Source organism: Bolinopsis microptera, chromosome 2, assembly GCF_026151205.1.
Source record: "Bolinopsis microptera isolate Bmic1 chromosome 2, MBARI_Bmic_1.0, whole genome shotgun sequence".
In the NCBI taxonomy this organism is placed as follows: Eukaryota; Metazoa; Ctenophora; class Tentaculata; order Lobata; family Bolinopsidae; genus Bolinopsis; species Bolinopsis microptera.
This window is the reverse complement of record NC_087073.1, coordinates 20,638,383-20,658,146: the sequence shown is the minus strand read 5'-3', so window position 1 is coordinate 20,658,146 and position 19,764 is coordinate 20,638,383. Positions and strand designations below refer to the sequence as shown.

The 19,764-nt window shown below is 38.6% G+C and overlaps 3 protein-coding genes across 9 annotated transcripts in view; 1 reads left to right on the top strand and 2 right to left on the bottom strand.

Moving 5' to 3' along the window:
* Window positions 1-18,193, bottom strand: part of LOC134811326 (unconventional myosin-Va-like) — a 42,385-nt gene extending 24,192 nt beyond the window's left edge. For all 7 annotated transcript variants that reach the window (XM_063818107.1, XM_063818108.1, XM_063818102.1 and 4 more), the window contains exons 1-5: window positions 18,077-18,193; window positions 16,018-16,125; window positions 10,479-10,650; window positions 7,785-7,929; window positions 6,642-6,798 (exon numbers count right to left, since the gene is read on the bottom strand). In XM_063818107.1, coding sequence (XP_063674177.1) covers window positions 6,642-6,798; window positions 7,785-7,929; window positions 10,479-10,650; window positions 16,018-16,125; window positions 18,077-18,109 — 615 coding nt within the window. In that variant the 5' untranslated portion in view covers window positions 18,110-18,193. The remainder of the gene's footprint in view (window positions 1-6,641; window positions 6,799-7,784; window positions 7,930-10,478; window positions 10,651-16,017; window positions 16,126-18,076) is intronic.
* LOC134811331 (NFU1 iron-sulfur cluster scaffold homolog, mitochondrial-like) overlaps window positions 1-19,764 on the top strand; it is a 95,633-nt gene that overhangs the window by 22,423 nt on the left and 53,446 nt on the right. The window lies entirely within an intron of this gene.
* LOC134811329 (uncharacterized) lies at window positions 308-2,514 on the bottom strand. The gene is made up of 2 exons (XM_063818110.1): window positions 843-2,514; window positions 308-711 (listed from the first exon to the last, which is right to left on the bottom strand). The coding sequence occupies exons 1-2, from the start codon at window positions 2,442-2,444 to the stop codon at window positions 499-501; spliced, it is 1,815 nt and encodes a 604-aa protein (XP_063674180.1). The 5' UTR covers window positions 2,445-2,514; the 3' UTR covers window positions 308-498.

Sequence of the window (19,764 nt, the reverse complement as noted above, 5' to 3'; positions counted from 1 at the left end):
TAAGTTTGACATAGGCCCTTTTAAAAAAATATTCAATACATAGGCCCTTTTAATTGATTGAAATATCTTACATGTGAGAATCGGTACAGGGCTTATGTGTACATAAGTCCTTTTAACTTTTCAAGTTTATTCCTGACAAACACTTGGAATAGAGGCTCATGTAGATTAATATCGTTTGAAGTAGGCATTTTATGCATCCGTAATGGGTTTAAATGGTCTATGTTTAATTTCAGTTTGCCACATTATTGATTTCATAACAGGTTGCTGTATTTTCAATAACCAGTGAACACGATTTATTTAAATCCCATTATTAGTATAAATAGATGAATAGAATTAAATTGTATTAATATTCCAATAATTTAAAAGGTGTATAATATTTCAATAAGTGTAATTTGTGTCTACATTCATCCTAAGATGAATATTGCATAAAATAATTGTCCCATGAAATTGAAAATAGTAAAATAAAAATGCTGCAAATGTAGAAATATGGAATGTGTTTTAGTCAGTATCGCTCTTGTCACTTTCTATAGTAGTGATACTCTTGTAGAATGCATGATACCCCTGTGGTATCAGCCTCTTCTCACATAGATCAATAAGACCAAGCATAACCCTCTCGGAAACAGGTATCTCTGTCGAATCGTCGCAGAGGATTGTGAGTTGAGGTTTATCCACCACCTCCGATCTTACTGAAGCACGGCTGCTTACGTATACCTGCAATAGAATAAATGTACAGGTACTGCCAAGATGTCATGATCATTAGTGCGAGTATAGCTTTGTAAAAAGTTCATTGATATATTATCACGCGCCATAATAACCATACATAACTAAATGACACAACCTACCTTTCTGTCGGTGAGAATGACTTTATCATCATCTGTTCTCTCCGGGTCGGGTAATGTGCTGATAGTCATTGCCCGACTGCCTTTTGCAAACGAGAGCCGCTTTGCACTTAGCCATGACGCTTCGTTAACCTTCGGTTTGCCCTCATGATCAATAAACCGGTATCGATTGCGGTTAATGATGGTGGACTTGCAAAGGGCGTGGACGTCATATACTGGATACTCATATGATGCCAGTGAAAAAACCTTTATAGGGTTTTTTGTGCTGGCAGATCTTGCTATCTCCTTATACCGGTCCGGTAAATATATTTCTTGGTTCTTCTTACTTGCTTCTATCATGTGATGTATGGTATCAACTTCAGATTCGTTATGTCCACGTTCAAAGTACTTCAGGTGCACAGTCTTCACATGGAGCGCTGTGTTGGATACTTCCACATTAAGGAAGTGCAGTATTGCTGCTGCATTTTCCTTATTGCGGTTTTGACCACCGCATGAATCTGCCCAAATGACGACATCCGTAATGTTCTCAGGCAGATTTCTCAGAATGTATAGGAGACACGATCCGATTTCATCTGGACCACGGTTTGCTTGTGTCTGATCCCACATGAAGCAAGTCTTCTCATCAGTCCCAAGGTTATAACATGATAAGTTATAACAAGCAAGCTTGGTGATATAGTAAAACTCACCTGACGCGGCCTTTGGACACGAATTTACAGCTTCCATATCGATGGTGTAGGCTCCGAAATTGTCGCATGCCTTTGCCTTGATTTTGTCAGCATCCTTACAATTTCTACACATGTCTTTCCTCTCAATGTGTTCGATGTACAGTAGTAGATCAATTTCTTCTTTCGAGCTATTCTTGTAGGAAGTACACTGGTCGCATTGATCATTCTTAGGTTTATAAAAACCAATGTTCAATGAATTAAGTATGTTACTGTAGCTAGTTAGACCTATTTTCACGCCAGGATGCTTTTCTTTAAACAGTTTAAACAGCTTGGCTAGCGTTAGCGATGCCTCGAAATACCTCTTATGAGAGTACATTCTTCGGTAATGTGAAGGTACAGTTGGCAAGGTATTCAGGTGATCTTCAATTGCCGCTCTCAATACTGCAGGAACCGTCCCGCGATTGGAGGGTTTCCCAACCAATCCGTGGGAAAGAGAACTGTTTCTATCATATTTTTTAAAAACTATGATTCTTGATTTTTTGGCAGTGATGCCGAATGTTTCTAAGAACATCACCTTACACACCACAGCTGTGTTATCTTCCGATGTTGTTGGAAGTTCAGATGTTGTTGGGAGTTTATATATCAAGGTGAACTTCCGCTTGTCACCAGCTGCTATTCTATGCAACTTCTTTGTTCTTCTACTTATATATTTCGATAAGAAGTTATCGCCGGCTGCTGTATTCTCTGATAGTTCATAATGATATTCCCTGAGGCGTATTTGTAACTCTTGATCTATCTTTTCATAACATTTGGCTACACAACTGCATGTTTTTATTTCTTTGCTTTTCATTTTCATTCGTTTCTTTTGCCGATTAGCGTCACGCTTCATCTTCACTGAATCACTTTTTCTCTTTCGTGATTTCCGTGGTATCCCATCCATTCTTAGTTCAAGTTCTTTCGATGGCCATGAAATTGTGTTGTCCACTTTTAAACATTGAAGCTGCTCTATGTTTTCATGTCCACGTTTTCTGGGTATATATGCGAGATAAAAACGTTAGTGTAGAACTCAGAGTTTCGGATTTCATTTTCAACTCTGCCTCGTGCGATCTGCAACTCGCTCCAAAACACATTCACCTCAACATCATAGTTTCGAGTGTCTTGTCTATCCGTATTAGTTACCTTAGGCGGTCTTTGCCCCCAATTTGCTATTTTAACAGCACTATTCATTGGCCATGCAATATAACTCCCTGATACATGTTTGTCCTCATCATACGCAGTCCAGCTTTTAAATGCTTCTCTTAGGTGAACTAGTTTGATCAAAAACTTTCCATGGCCCTTTTTTAGTGGATGTCCATGTACAGGCTCTCCCTGCTTTCTTGATATCAGCTGTGCTTTCATCAACATTTTCGATTTGTATAGGAGTTTATACATAGCCGAGTCAGTGTCCTCAGATCCAGCTGCTACGACCATGTCCTCAGATCCAGCTGCTACGACCATGTCCTCAGATCCAGCTGCTACGACCATGTCCTCAGATCCAGCTGCTACGACAGTGTCCTCAGATCCAGCTGCTACGACCATGTCCTCAGATCCAGCTGCTACGACAGTGTCCTCAGATCCAGCTGCTACGACCATGTCCTCAGATCCAGCTGCTACGACCATGTCCTCAGATCCAGCTGCTACGACAGTGTCCTCAGATCCAGCTGCTACGACCATGTCCTCAGATCCAGCTGCTACGACAGTGTCCTCAGATCCAGCTGCTACGACCATGTCCTCAGATCCAGCTGCTACGACCATGTCCTCAGATCCAGCTGCTACGACAGTGTCCTCAGATCCAGCTGCTACGACCATGTCCTCAGATCCAGCTGCTACGACAGTGTCCTCAGATCCAGCTGCTACGACAGTGTCCTCAGATCCAGCTGCTACGACCATGTCCTCAGATCCAGCTGCTACGACAGTGTCCTCAGATCCAGCTGCTACGACCATGTCCTCAGATCCAGCTGCTACGACAGTGTCCTCAGATCCAGCTGCTACGACAGTGTCCTCAGATCCAGCTGCTACGACCATGTCCTCAGATCCAGCTGCTACGACCATGTCCTCAGATCCAGCGGCTACGACCATGTCCTCAGATCCAGCTGCTACGACAGTGTCCTCAGATCCAGCTGCTACGACAGTGTCCTCAGATCCAGCTGCTACGACAGTGTCCTCAGATCCAGCTGCTACGACAGTGTCCTCAGATACAGCTGCTACGACCATGTCCTCAGATCCAGCTGCTACGACAGTGTCCTCAGATCCAGCTGCTACGACAGTGTCCTCAGATCCAGCTGCTACGACAGTGTCCTCAGATCCAGCTGCTACGACAGTGTCCTCAGATCCAGCTGCTACGACAGTGTCCTCAGATCCAGCTGCTACGACAGTTTCCTCTGCATCGTCTGAAGGAATTATTCGATAAATTCAATGTATAACATAAAAATTTGACAGTTTAATTCAGATTAGACTTCATATCATGATAAGTATTGAGTATACCATTACTAACAGCTATCTGAGTCTAATCTGAATCATTGCGTCAAAGTAATAATTAACAGTTACATGTGGAAGAGGTGACGGTATACCGCTATACTAGTTATTTTACCACATATTCAACATCAGACGGGGCATAAAATGTATTAGTGTCATTTTAAATTTACACTTACCCACTCCAAGTATAAGAAGCTTCATGAATTTCGCAGAAACATTGCGGGACTTATTTTCAGACTCGAACTGTAGACTGAAGACGCCTTCCTGAAATTAGTGAGAAATGTTTATGATTTTAAACAATCTGTGCCAACTAGTCTAAGTTAGGCTCGCTGATCCTAAAAAAGAATCTCAAAACTAGCAAAAATTGATATGTTTGCAATAATTATAAAAGTAAAGCAGCTTACCCTCACTCTTTTTACAATGGTAGCCTTGTAGTATAACTTGTCTTGAAAGGGGTTTGCAAGAACCTGCAACCCAGGACACCACATTGTATCCTGGGAAATATCAATACTGAGATAAAGACGATCTGACGATCTGACGATCTGCCTAACGTTAAAAAGCTGACCTCTCTCTTATTACCTCTATCTACCTCATAGCTGCAGGTGCAGTAATAAAATAATTATTAAATAGAACTATGCAACTACTATGATTCTAGTTATATAATTATTATTATACAAGTCGTGAAAAACTAACCTCTACTGATAACGTACCGCCCCGGCCCTTCCTCTTTCGAAGCTTTACAGAATGAGTCATCTAGCTAAATGGATGGTAATGTATTTAGTATTGCATGTATTATTTCCTTATAACACACATCTCGTTATTTCAAAAATTATACTGAGAAAATATACTAAAAGAAAGTACCAAGCTAAGAAATGTTAGTCAATAAACCAGCAATGTGACAATGTGCAGCCGCTTTTGAATCTACATCGAAAGGTAAAGTGGCGTTAGAACAAAATCGATATTTCATGCCCCACAGAGAGCACAGCTAACAGTTAACAGTATAATACGTTGAGACAGAAGTTTATACCCTGCACAAAATGAAACCGAAAGCTCATTTAATCGTAGCGCGTGATTGAATAACTGTTATAGACTGTCATGACAGGTAAGTTATTCTGGATCAGAGCGGATACTGGACAGTTGTATCACGATACGTGATTGAATAACTGCTTTAGTATATACACTGTCATGACAGGTAATTTATTCTGGTTCAGAACAGAAATTCACAACAGAAAGGAATTAAGGATTAAACATTTCGCTATAATATGACACAAAATACGGGTTATTTACTAGCAATATATTGATTCAGACTAGGTATTCCGTTTTGCTGATGACATGACTATTCGGTCTAAGGGAGGCAATTAAAAAGGTTGTATTTTGTGATGTTCTTATTTTACGTTAGAAATTAAACAAAACGACCTAGATAAATAATTGTCGGGCACATCTTCAGTTGCACCTCTTTGACGTTTCGCTGTCCCTGTCCCGGCGTAGGCAGTTAAGTTATACTTGATCAGAGCCAAAATTCTTATCACAGGATTACAATTATTACAGATTGCTATAATACGACGGACAAAACTCACGTGTTCAATCACGTTCACCTGGCGATTTAAACTGAACAAGCAGAGAAATCGGGTTGGTATAATAATAGATTCAAGTTGCAACAGAAATCGCATAACGTATCACAAAACAACAACTCAACAATTACGTGCATAAAATGAAATGGATGATAACGTGTCGCGCGGCTTAAGACTCTTCCATGGCCTTCTGGAACTTAATTATTGCGCGAAATAATTACAGCGTGTCGATATCACTGAAATAATACCGGATCACATGTTTCAAACAGTTTTTAATGTCGCTTTAATTGGTTAGTGCAAAGTTCGGTCGGTTGACTGGCACTTTCACTGGCTAGGTTTCTTTACATAGGCCCTAACTCTGCTATTACAAAGCAGGGTTTTGACCTATTTAAAAGGGCATATGTTGACTTAGGCCCTTTCTACGTTTTAAGAACATCACGTTTCAACAATTTATAAGGGCATATGTCGACATGTGCCTTTTTAATCTATCTAAATTAGTAGCCGCTCAGTTTATTGAAAAAGGTCCATGTTAATATAGGCCCTACTTTAAAAAGTCGAGATTTTGAATTTTCACCCAATCGACTTAATATTTTGGGATATGGTAGGTATGGTTCCACAGATATTCGCGCTGGTATATCTTTTTAAAGGGGCCTATGTCGACATAGGCCCTTTCTATTTGTAGGTGACGATATTAGAACTTTAGAACTAATCAAGAACCGTCCGAAACCCATAAAATGATTGCTTCATTCTTGCAAATAGTTGCAGGTTAACATGCAATATTAGATGTTACGGCCAGATGTTGTAAGGGGCACCAAAAAAGGTACTTGGAGGAAATTTTAAACTTTCTGAATGTGGCCATGTGGGATGATTTGATTTATTGGTGGGAGCCAGTGTTAGATCCTCCTTGAAAAAATGATAAAAAGAAAAACTTTGTCGAATATGAAGATTAGATATTCAGAGATTTGTGATTATCTTAGACAATCACATATTATACGACCAAAAGTAACGATCGATCTTGATAGTTGGTAAATTAATAAAAACAAAGTTGTAACCTCCATAATAGGATTAGTAGATAATATCCTCCTTTCAATAGCAGTCTCCTTCTCGTTACCAGCCACTGTAGCAAAGTATCTCATTGCGTACTTAGCACTCACAGTTTTACCTGCTCCACTCTCTCCGGACACTATAATACTCTGGTTCCGTCCCATCCTGTAATTAGTGGGTAATTATTTAATTAGTGGGTAATTATTTAATTATTAAATCAGTTCAGTGGGGTTATATGTTGAGATAATATTTTTCTAGAAATTGTGTTCTTTTAACATGCTAGATTGGATATTCTACTGGTTTGTCCTTTACGCTATCAGGAACGGAGTATTCGATGACTCTATATTCGTTATCAGTATTTTGCAGGATCCTCTGCACTCTGCAGGTTACCATTACAAGATACGCTACATTTCCATATTCATCACGATTTCATTGCTCTACCAGTTTTCTCGGAAATTGTTCGAACTTTGTTCATTTCCCCAATAACCGCAAGTTTTCCACATGTAGCCTATGAAAGCTTAGCATACACACGCTTCTCAGCCAATTTTGGTCTCAACGTATCTCTGAAAGGAGGATGGTAAATACACTTAACTGTGTGTATTTACCCATTTGCGGACTAAGTAGGCTCGCGGCGACTAACGAGGTTAATTATATGTAGAACTAAAATTTGTAGGGCGGAACTCTCGTACACTGGCCGGGTTTAATTAGCCTCCACGTAATTGTTTGAATCAGTATTAGGTTAATTTCAGGTAAATCAGTCCTGGATTATCCCATAAAAGTAAAGCAGAGGAGGAGGAAGGGATTTTCAGACATCAGACACTCAGACAGAGCGGCGTGTGTAACTGATATGTAAGTGATATTCCCAGGAGAGTTGGACATCAGTCCAACCCGCGGTTAATTGTGTCAGGATGTCAGACTCAAATAACAGATTTTCCGGATATGCTAGAAAGTAGAAACAGTTCACAGTGAAAATGTTGCGTATCGTGTCACACTTTGGCTTGCTCGAGATGTTTCACAAATTTAAATTTTGTGAAAATCACAGGATTTCCGAATAGCAATAAAAGTTTCCAATAGATAACAAAATCATTAATGAAAACATGAACTTTTGAGGACAGTCCACGCAATACTGATAAATCTAAAATAAAACTAACGTTTTCATCTCACTGTATGCGTCCTCACTGATAGCGTAGATATGAGGATCTAGCTGCCCGATCTGTTGGCCCTTGTAGGCCCATATCATCTCGTTACCGTAAAGTTGCACATCGCAGTAAGGGTTAACTGCTACCAGCACAATTCCTGGAGAGAGAGAGAGAATTGTTAGTGGTGTTAAATCATGTTATTGTGTGAAGTCATTAATTCCGTCAGACATGGTTAATGCTTAGATTCGTGAAAACAGACAGTAAGTGATGAGTGTGACGAGCCAGTCTGGAGGATTGGGTGTGAATCTTCACTGTACATAACAAAATAAATGAATGTTATTCGTCATTCGATCTTAAACTTAGTAAAGTTGGTGCTGTAGGCTGATAAGTGATGAGCACATTGTATCGTACTACTCCTCTCACTTCAAAATAACGGCCTATTCTTGATATCTATACTAGATAGTGATATAACACCTGTACTGATACCAACAGCCAACCATATCTATTACAATTTGTATCCCTTTGTCTATATAATCATGTTATAAGACGTGAGCCTAGTACTAAAATACAAGCAGCACCCTAAAAGCCCTTATACATTATACAATGCGCAATTCTTATACACAGTACAATGTACAATGTACACAGGAAGAGTAAAGTAAGTGTAGTGAGTGTACCATACACAGTGTCACAGTACACACACAGTACACACACACAGTACACACACACAGTACACACACACACAGTACACACACACACAGCAGTACATGTGAGTGTACACAATGCCTCATTAGACCTGCGGTGGTGGGTAAGTATTGAGTGTAAACTCTGGGAACTTGAATCAACACTCGCAACAAAAGGACTACATTCTAACATTCTTTAATTGTAGAAACTAAGATCCGGCGTTTACCATCTTTTATCTGAAGAGGTATTTCAGTGACGCCCATTGAAATAAACGAATATTTTGTCTTCTGAGGGACAACTTACTTTGATGCTATTGTAGAACCTCAGATGTAAGGATCCCGCATCCACAAGGGGCGTTTGGAGAAATATTGCAATGAAGTGGATGTTTAGCTTTATGAAACAGATGAATATTAATTGTATATTCTTGTCCGGAAAAATAGAGCTTTTAAGAACAAGGTATAGATTGCGATTGTTTGGCGTCACTCGTGCCAACTTAATATTATTAAGTACCCTACGTACAATAAGTCGGCTCTAAATTGTAAGGCCATCTTTCAACGGCCTAATTTTTGAGATGACATGGACGTTCTTCAATCTAAAATTGTTAAAAAAAAGACATTATGGTTGGTATAAAAAATAACAGACAGAATTACTGTTGAAAGAATAGCTCCGATTTAAAGGCCAGCAATTAGTACGTAATTAGTACGTGGGCTGTGAGGTGTTAAATTAACACACAATGCCTTTTAAAGAGTTTCGGGACAGCTTGTGCTATATTATTTCCCCGCTCGTTTTGGGCCAACATCGCGAAAGTGAAATGATATCCAAACAAATTGAATAATTTGTGATCTCCCTAGCGCTTAATCTTATTATTACAGTAACCTTATTTGGGGATCTAATCCCCAATTTTCCAACTCGTACTACTTTCTACTTCTGCCCGATACTCACAGTAAACCTAAAGTTCTGAGTTGTGTTTCCAAGCCGGTTAGTAACGATCGGAATACTTGAGAACGATCGGAATACGTGAGTACTCATTCCAGGTGTTTACTCACAATTCACATGAGGGCACAGTCCACACCATTTCTCCTATTACCTGTACTACAAATATGTGTTCGTCCTGTACGTGGTGTACTACAAATATTTTACTCATTCTACTGATCCTGATGGCTGATGTGTACAGTGTACTGTAGTACAGTCCTTACATTGGATTATTCAATGTGTAAAAACTATGTGTATAATAACAAGACACGGCTCTATGGGTATAATAATATGCACAAAACCGCGCCTAAAATATGCACAAAGCGTCTACTCCTTCATAATTTGTGACGTCGCAAACCATCCCCAGTTTGTCTAACAACCTGCCTTTGTAGAAGCAGATGTACCTGCTTATATTAGTGGTTGAGCCTAACGAACAGTGTGGTTAGTTGTACATACTACAATTATACTCGTTACTTGTACATACAACAACAACAAACACACATGGTTATCTGACCAATACAGGCTGTAACTTAATAGGCAGGTCAGAGTAACTTCTCGTACATATTATTGTGGTTTATAGCTAACAGTGCTTGTTAGTAAGGCAGACTCTTAGCTGTCTGACTTAACCATGGTGCTTGTTAGGGATCACAGGTTCCTAGCTGTCGGACATATTATTGAGATACTGCAATTACCTCACACTATCGGACGAACAAACCTGCACAAATGTACTTTCACAGTCCACACAAACATACACAAACACACACAAACATACAAACACACAAACATACAAAGTACAAACATACACTGCACACACTGCACACACAAACATACACTGCACACACTTCACTCATTCAGTCCTGGACAAAAGTTCTAAAGTTTTCAGTTTACTACCACATGAGAAATGCGCAAAATAGTTTTAGTTTTACAGTAGTTCTGACTAGTAGTCTGGTAACACATGACCACGTCACGATGCGCTGTGAAGTAAATAGTAAAACACAGTGAGATCAACTTGTTTTCTCAAACTAAGTTCACACAGTTTCCACAGCAACTAACCACAATAAGTGTAGATATTATTGCTGATAGTAAATCTCTGATAAAGAGAATGCAGGACGGCAGGCTCGTGGAGGTAAGACATTGTAGTCAGGTTGTTCTCCATTGTCAGGATATCTGGGTTCCTGAGGGGCGGCATCATGCTCTTACCCTCCTTCAACACGATGTGTAGCTCCTGCAGGGGGTAATACTGGTTAAACTGGGGGTTTCTTCTTTAAAGTGGGAAATTGAACATTAGAGTATAGTGATTAGTTTTGTAACGTATTGTAAGTGTGGGAGATAGATAGGGCCACATTATCAGTGACAAATCACTCTGATTTAACGTTGTAAACACTTAGCTCATGTAACGGTGTAATAGTGACAACCTCCCCACAACTAGGCGTTATTACATGATATTACAGGCGTTGTAAGAGTATGTGGGTATGTCAGTTGTAAAGTTTGGAAAATACGGCTTCGTTACTAAATCTGTGAGCTCTGTTAAACTTCAATTACAGCTTACATCAAAAGTAAGACAAGTACAGGCTATATGAGATAAGTATAGTGTACGTATCCTGCACTTCATACTGAACTAATATATTCTAACTAGATTACATAGCTAATAATAACAGGCTCGCGTCACCACCCGTACACTGTTACCAGTGCTACTCTCAGGTCTCTCAGTCCTTGAATTGGAGTACAGATGTTTTGCTACAACGTGTGTTTTATGTGAGTTATCCTGGCTAACATGAGTGTTTCATTAAAAACACAGCCTCGTCATATGATTGGGATTGCATTAAACCAATTAATGTATAGTTAAATATTCCGTCCACATCACGATTAGAAGTCCATAACTAATAGTGTTATGTTGAACTATTGTTTTGTAACTCGATTATGGATGATAATAACACGTACAGGGCTCTTGAAACCGAGCAGGTTCTCAGGAAATATAGTATGTGTCTTTACTAACAGTGGAGTGGGATTAGGGTAAGATTTGTTCATTTCTTTGTTTCTCTTAATGCATTTGGACTGGCTATAACCAGGTTAAATTTTTCCCATCCCAATTACATATTATATCCGATTTATAAACGTAATTAATTTTGGTCATGTGATTAGTTTACAACAATTGAACAATGTGTTTTCTCCTGGCCAATGTACTTAACGTCTCCATGATGACATAATAAAACCACTTCTTTACCTAGAGATACGACTTGGCACAAATATACAAGCGATTAAAAAGTTGCAGATCTCGTGCAACTCACGGCTGAGCACAGCCCGAACAGCCACCAATTTTACCATCTTAATAGCAGATCTATAACCGAACGGTACCAGGCATCTTTCAAATATGTAAGATCATAGTCTCAAAAATGTATTTGAACAGAGTCATTAGCCATTACTCATTTACTTTACTACTAATTAACTGGAGGAACCAGTAAACACCCACACACCCTTACTAATTACAAAATAACATAATGAGGCACACCACGAGACACAGCTTACTGGAAAAATAACTCACCGCGAGAAATTGTTCCGCTAATGGCTCGCTCCTCCAGTCCGACATTGGTAGAACACTTCTCCTGACCAGATTAGAACATTTCTCACTCCGGAAGAGGGGAAATTTTATACCTGCTCTGGAGTCCAGATCTCCTCAGGATAATACCATCTCCAGACAAAGGTGGGTATTATAACATTTGTTATACATCACGTACACAACAGTTACAGGCAGCCTGCTTTACAATTTCATAATCATACACACCAGGATAATATGTGACGTGTATTACTGGACTCTACTCAATATCCCTCCACTGTGTAGACGTGGTCAAGGTCACGTGGTCAGGGTCACGTGATCAGGGATCTGGACATATGTCTTAGTGGACAGATGTCTGATATATGGGGCGCGGGGGACGAATCATAATCTAAATATTATGAGGATAAATTAATATTAGTGACCCTTAATATGCCTCGCTGCATACGAATACCTAACCACCATTATATAATTGAATTGGTTTCTAACTTATAAAAGTATAAACAATGTGTACTGTGGTTGGGAGTGTTATACCACAGAATTACACAGAATGATTGGTGCTAATATCATTGATTGGCAGGGGGCGAGCTCTATCTGTAAAGGAAATGTTTGTAAACAGTTGAGGGGCCATCAAACAGGTAGTAGTGGAGGCGGGGCTGGAGGGGCTGCCATCAACTATCACCTTTATTTGGGTACATGTAACCTTTACTGGAAGTGTAACTGGGACTACATTAGCATTTAGATGATCTGTGACAAGAAACATAAACAAGAGAAGTTACAATAATACGGTACAGGATACTTACTATCTAAACATTCTAAAGTCCCTTTGTTGATGGTGAGTACATACTACATTGTATTATACTGGATTACGAGTAACTGCAAAATAGTACTACGGTCTAGTGTTGTCTCTATCATTTGCAATATAATAATGAAGAAATCTCAGTACACTGGAGAACTAATTCTATCCATTAGAATTGGCTTTTGTTCAGATGAGACAAATTTGTTTTTACTGTTGAGAGCTCAGATGATCCTGCTTGTAGTAGCGACCATTCAAAGAAGCAAATATGCTGGTCACTCAGACCATATGTGTCCGATCTATCACCCTATAGTCTATAGTCTACACCATGCTCTCAGTTTTAACAGTTGCAGTGATCTGTTTATTTGTCATTTTAAGAATAATCATGTTAAAGTATTTAGTTGTATTGAATATTGTCCTTGAACCCAGCACTGAAGGCCCCATAGTGTCAGACACTTATACCCCCACCAATTAACCTTTCCTCGAACACTCTGACTAAACATTGGTTGATCTACAAGGTATTTCTAAACTTATTAACTCATGACCCCTACAAATATCAGATGGTAAGTATCCACAAATGACATGACATTCATTACAATTAATTACAATGGACGCGATTAGGTCTTTGTTTGTCCGGAAAGCATAAAGCGGGACATATATATGCGGGATATAGGGGGGGGGTGTCACGTCCGTCTATGTCCGCCTATGTCCTGTCCTTTTTGGATTCTATGAGACAACGGACGTGTTTTTTGGGACATTGGCGGACTCGGACGGACATTGGCGGACTCGTACGGACATTTGCGGACCCGGACGGACATTGGCGGACTCGGAAGGACATTGGTGGACACAGACGGACGTTGGTGGACATTAGCGGACATTGGTGGACATTAGCAGACAAACATTATGAGAATTTTTCGCAACTTCTAAAATTTTGTACAAAGCAAACGACTTATTAATCACACTAAAGCTGAAGAGAATGAAGTTTCTGTTTGTTATAAATTCATCTCGACTTCTTCTTTCTTAAACTTTCTTCTGTGGATGGATTATTCTTGTGGACTTCCTGAATGAAAGTTAGTTAATTATAATATTAGATCTATTTTACGAAAATAGAAAAAGTCTTTGTTGCCGCCTTAGAGTTAGATTACTGTATTTTCACGCTGTAGTATCCTGTAGTCGTTTTGCACGGAGCTGCCGTAGAGTCTAACGCCGTAGGGCACGGATCCCGGGATTGCCAAATGAATGAGCAAGCGAGGACAAGTGGTGAAGTAATTCAAGATCAAGCAATCAACAAGAGAAGGATAAACCCGATAAAGTTATTAACTGAACTGACGTATTACGAAAAACGTAAACTTTACGGCATGATCATGATCTGCATTAATTTGTTTGATCAAACTCCATGGGTTGCACAAGCCACAATGCACAGTAAGCAAAAGAAGATTTATGAATCTTGCGATGAAATTATTATCACTGAAGGTGTTATCAATTTACCCAGCTAACGAATCGAAAGCAGAACCGATTCAGCACTCAAACATCAGAGAGATCTTTGTGTCCAGATTTTATGTCCGAATAATATAAGAGGTCTAAAGAATAAAGATCTCACCAATATTCCCAATATTTAACTAAATCCAGTCACTAAATCCGGTCGCTAAATCCAGATCTCTATTTGTGTCGTCAACATATCTTTGAAACAATTACACAGGGTACACAGTAGGCACAGTACCTATTTAACGAAATATAGGGAATATAACAGCAAAAATTGAACATTTTATTTAGCAATTTAGGTGTCCATTAATGTCCGCTAATGTCAGCCAAAGTCCGTATATGTCCGTCTATGTCCGCCAAAGTCCGTCTATGTCCGCCTATGTCCGCCTATGTCCACCTATGTCCGCCTATGTCCTGTCCTGTCCTGTCCAGTCCTTTTTGGATTCTATGAGACAAGCGGACATAGACGGACGTGACACCCCCCCCCCCCCCCCCCCCCCCCCCCCGATATAATATATGCGGGATATAATATGACACGTACACTTTTACAATGCTGTAGCTAAATTGTTTTGAAGTTTGATTCTTCTTGGAATTATTACTGACCAAAGGAACGTAAATTTCCTTAAAACAATGCCATTTTCTTCAAAACAATACCTTGTGGCTAATAAATAATTGCCCGACAATTCAATTGATTTGGCCGAATTCCTCTGAAAATATGCAGATTTTTCTTTAGAAACTATGATCTAAAAAACACGGATATTGCTTATTTTACATAGGATTTATTCGCGGATAAGTTCTGATGCAGAGTAACTGACTTCTCAATTGAGGAAATTTGGCACAAACAATCTTGGGATGATTTTTCGGTACATTAAATTAAAAAGTATGAAATTGAAAAATTCTCCTTAACTTCTGCCACTCACTATAACATGTAATATTCTCCTAAACCTGTGTAACTATGACAAGTAAGTTACATGTTACATTGTAACATTGGGCACTTCTCTCTCCAGATATACAGTGAGTACAGGTATGTATCCGGAAATGAGAGCCACAATGTACAGGATTATCATTGGACTGGCTCCTGCATGTCCTACAATGTGCAATCATCCAATACCAACGCTTACAATCCTCCTCCTCCTCCTCCTCAAAGCAATAAAGCACGATTATATGTGTGTCGCAGGTAACTGCCCCCCTAATTTCCTTTCCACTGCTAAGTTTCAAGATATTCACATAACGACGGTGTCCACGGTAATATGGCTTAATAACTGTACGACTTATTCATGTTTAGGACTCAAATTAGTGTCAAATGCGGTGTAACCCGTGTTGCAACTTGCAGGCAGGATAGTGCACGGCAAATTCCTAAGTTACGCTGAAGTTTCAAGCATCTCAACTATGATGAGGACGTGGTGGTGTTACGGGTGGCGTGTCTCTGTACACACTGTACCAATCAGTGCTCACAAGTCAAACAAACAGCTGAGTTTCAGACATTTCTGACATATTTGACGGCAGGTTTATTTAGGTTATATCCATATTTAGTTTAATGGCTGTCACAATAATACAATTTCAATAAAAACAAGCTTATGCTGGGAATACTGATTGAATGAACGGCCCGGGGAGTGTCTTTAATGGACTAATTTATAACATACACCAGTTAAAAATATCAAACCTTCTTTGTTTATTTCTTGCTTTATGATTTAAAATTTTTGTTATTATATATTAACATAAATACAAAACTATCAATATAAAACTGTTCATAAACAACTTACCTTGCCAGTTTCAGGGTCGGACACCACGATGTTCTCACCAGGAGCATAAGAAACGACCACCCCTCCCTTCCATACCTCCTCCTTATCACCCAACCAGACACGGGACCCCTGAAAATACAGTAGGGTAAGAGATTCAGGTGTAACACAGGGAGTAATATCAGCTGATGTTAGTTATCTTGCTATAATTGAGGTCACCTAATGACCAGGTGAAGAACTGCAATTAAGTGGCAGTTAACTTGTAGTTGTTCAGATAATAGTCTACAGTCGAGCTGTTGTTGTGAGGATTCCTGTGCAGGAATAGTTGGTCTCTGGTCAGGAAATTATACAGAGTGATAAGTCTGGTGTGTGCGCGAATATATTCGGGCGCCATAATCCCATAATTGATAATAATATTCATACATAATACATGAACATTATGATTACGAGTAATGACAAGATATCAACATTGTAGATGTACTTGAATGCCTACTTATACACTCTAAATTACATTCGAGAAATGGCTGGTAGTACACTGGTACGGGGATGAAATATGATCTGGAGTATTTTAATGGTCCGGTGGGCGGCGTGTGGAGTATGAAACATGGGCAGGGCTGCAATTAACACAATTTATCAAGATCGTGACGGTAAACCAGTTGCACAATTCAGTATCTTAAAAACAGCAGTGGTTTGATTATAACAGATATTATATGTTAATATGTAGCTCGGTTGGCTGAATGGCGGAAGCGTGAAATGGGGACCTTGAAATGTTAGCCAAGCGAGTCAACATCATTTCTGTAGTAATATGATTTTAGTACCAGTTCCACTCATTTAATATTCCTTGCTGGCTCATTGATCCATACCTAGATACATTCTATATTTAACACTGCAAACTTCCACAGGACAATTACACAAGGAATAATGCAGACTTAATTAGTCATTAATTAGTCATGATTGACGATAACAAGATTAACGAAATGTCTGTGCTTTCAGTTACAGCAAGCTGCGGAAATAGAATCACTCACAGGACCAACTTCTTCACTCTTAGTAGCAGGCTTGGTGTGGTACGTCTGCCAAAAGTTTCGAAACATCGTGAGAACTCAAACCACGACCAATAAAACGTCAATTAAAACACCATTTTCAAACTGACAAGACAGAAAATGGACAAAGCAAACCACACACAGGACAAGGAATGCGCAGGGCGATTTGAAGAGTGAGCAAGCAGTGTGGTCAGGGCGTAGTGGGAGTGGAGAATAGAACTTATTATGCCATCTTGTGCAGCTAATTGTACCGGGGAGGCACGTGCTAATCTGTCATGTACAATATCATTACCCAACCTGGATATCCAGACCCACACTCCACCAGCCACCAGGCCCATTGTGGTATTGTTCTGTGAAACTATAGTTATTTACTGTTAGTTCCAACTTTCCAATTATGGTCGTGATATTGGAAGCAATTGATTTGATCCTGGCGTGCTGTGCTGTTGCCTGTTGTGCAGACTATAATATATATGCTGAGTAGCTGCTGGTTTCATCCAATACTTGTACATTTTCAGCTCGAATTGTTGTCTTTAATGCCGTACAGTTTTAGTTTCCTTGTTTATTAATCTTCTGAAGACTTTTGCTCCATGATCACTGCAGCTTCTTTTACATTGTAAAGTGGAGAGCAAACAAAGAATACCTAGTTTAGAAATGCAATATCTTGATTTGATCACTCAAATTATATAATACAGTATGAATATCTATTCATTGCGTGAATCAATACTACTATGTCGAGGCGGAAAAGGTGCAGGAGACCACCTACTCCACGATGGCATTAAGTGAATCAATAGCTCTTAGATTAGAGGAGAATTATGGGCAAATGTTTGTATATATAATTGGGTTTTTATATTAAATGTTTAGCTTCGTGAACCTGGAATTATAAGGAATCGAATTTAACAGTTTCCACACAAAAACATAATTTTTAGCAGTGCCTTTAGCCCGCGCGGTTTTAGCCTTATAATCTGCTTCAAAAGAATTAAAGCGCAAATACCAATTAGTTGAGAGCATCAGCCATTTTATGTAAAAAACGTAAAAATACAAACCTTAGTGTATAGTTTTACAGTGTCCACTGCCATGACCAAAGAGTATTAGAATACCGGCTGCTCAAAACATTGTTTTAGTGAGATCCAAGTAACTGATCTGAGACATGAACCTGAGTGATTAAATCAAAATGTTACTATTTCGATGCAGCTTGTTGTTCAATTGTATGGCTCTCGCTCATTTAGGCATTGACGTGGCTGCAAGTTGTCCATAAAATCTGAACTGATTAAGAAAGTCCATAATCTTGGTATTTCAACACTAAGTTTCGCTTGAATGACTTAAATGTACATCTTTGTTGGGTATATTTTAATGTCTAAGCGTGTAATTAATGTTAGAATTTATTTATTTATTTAAGTGTGTTGTTCTAGAGAGGTTCCTGAATGGAATTTTTTGAAATTTGAAATCTCAATTAATTAATTAATTGTTATAATATACTAGAATCCCGCTTTAATAACAAATAGTAACAAATAATTAAATTTATCATATAATTGTAAATATATTATAGCTTATAACAATTCTTTTCCAGCTCGCAAAAAAAGAAAGACAATTGGACGGACAGAATTATAACCATAAGAAAACAACACTAAAAATAGAAAAAGTTCAGTCAGACTGTATCGGCTGCCCTAGGATCAGATCGGCCTTGAAAGAAGAACTTCACACCGACTGCCGGATACACTTTAACATAGAAAAACAAATTGTTAGAGAAACAAAAGTGATCTAAAAAAGACTGTTCAGGAAGGCAACCAAACAGAGCACAATGTTTTTCAATCTGTTAGAACTGACTATCAAAGAATACTATTAGCTCCTTCATGTTACAACAGTTACCTAGTCTAGTTGATAAATGGAAAATATTCATTAACAAGCCCTACTATTCATAGAAAGAGAGGCCACAAAGTGTAGACTCAGGATTGATTGGTTTTTCACAGTAATTTATTTAATTAAAAACCGTCCCCGTCAAGCGAGGAACAACATACTCAAGTGGGCACGGACATACTTAAATAAAATTTATGTTTGTTTAACTGTTTGTATTAATTGTCTATTGAGAATTGATGGATTTCATATTGTTCAATCCTATACTAAATGTTCAGTTATGACTATGCATTTAATCATCAATTTAGATTAGATTAGGTTAAGAATAGTTTATGTCGACATAAACATCATTAAGTTAGTTTTAAAATATTCTTCCTAATTTCTTCATTATCAGAACTGTGAACAATTAACAGCCTTCGTCATTAAAAAACAAACAAACTTTAACATAGTTGTCATAAAAATAACTTATTTACATAAATTATAAATTAAATTAATAAATAAAAACCTTTAATTAAAAAATATTCAAGAGATATTTATTCCCTTTCTCTTGGCAACACAAGGATTTTTATGTAAATATTAAACTTGTTGCTTCTTCTTTTCGATATAATTTACACCCTCTATCTTCCTTTAACCTATATCTGACGCTTTTTTGTACTGGAAAAAGACTAATAGTCCATAACTCCTTGCTTTGGAATGAACAGATCAAAGCTTCAGTATCCAAAACTAACAAGATGATAGTAAATATTCAATAGTACTATGTTTACAGTACACTACAATGTAGATGTACAGCTGAAGGGGTATCCTAAGAAAATTATTGATCTTTTGGCAGGCATCTCTCCTCATTTAAACCTCGATCAAGTTAGAAATTGGATTGTTAGAA

Excerpts from the sequence above, each read along its gene's own strand:
- LOC134811329 (XM_063818110.1), bottom strand. The coding sequence starts at position 2,444 with ATGGATGGGATACCACGGAAATCACGAAAGAGAAAAAGTGATTCAGTG. Across the intron at positions 712-842 it reads TCATTCTCACCGACAGAAAG|GTATACGTAAGCAGCCGTGC; the intron begins GTAGGTTGTGTC and ends ATTCTATTGCAG.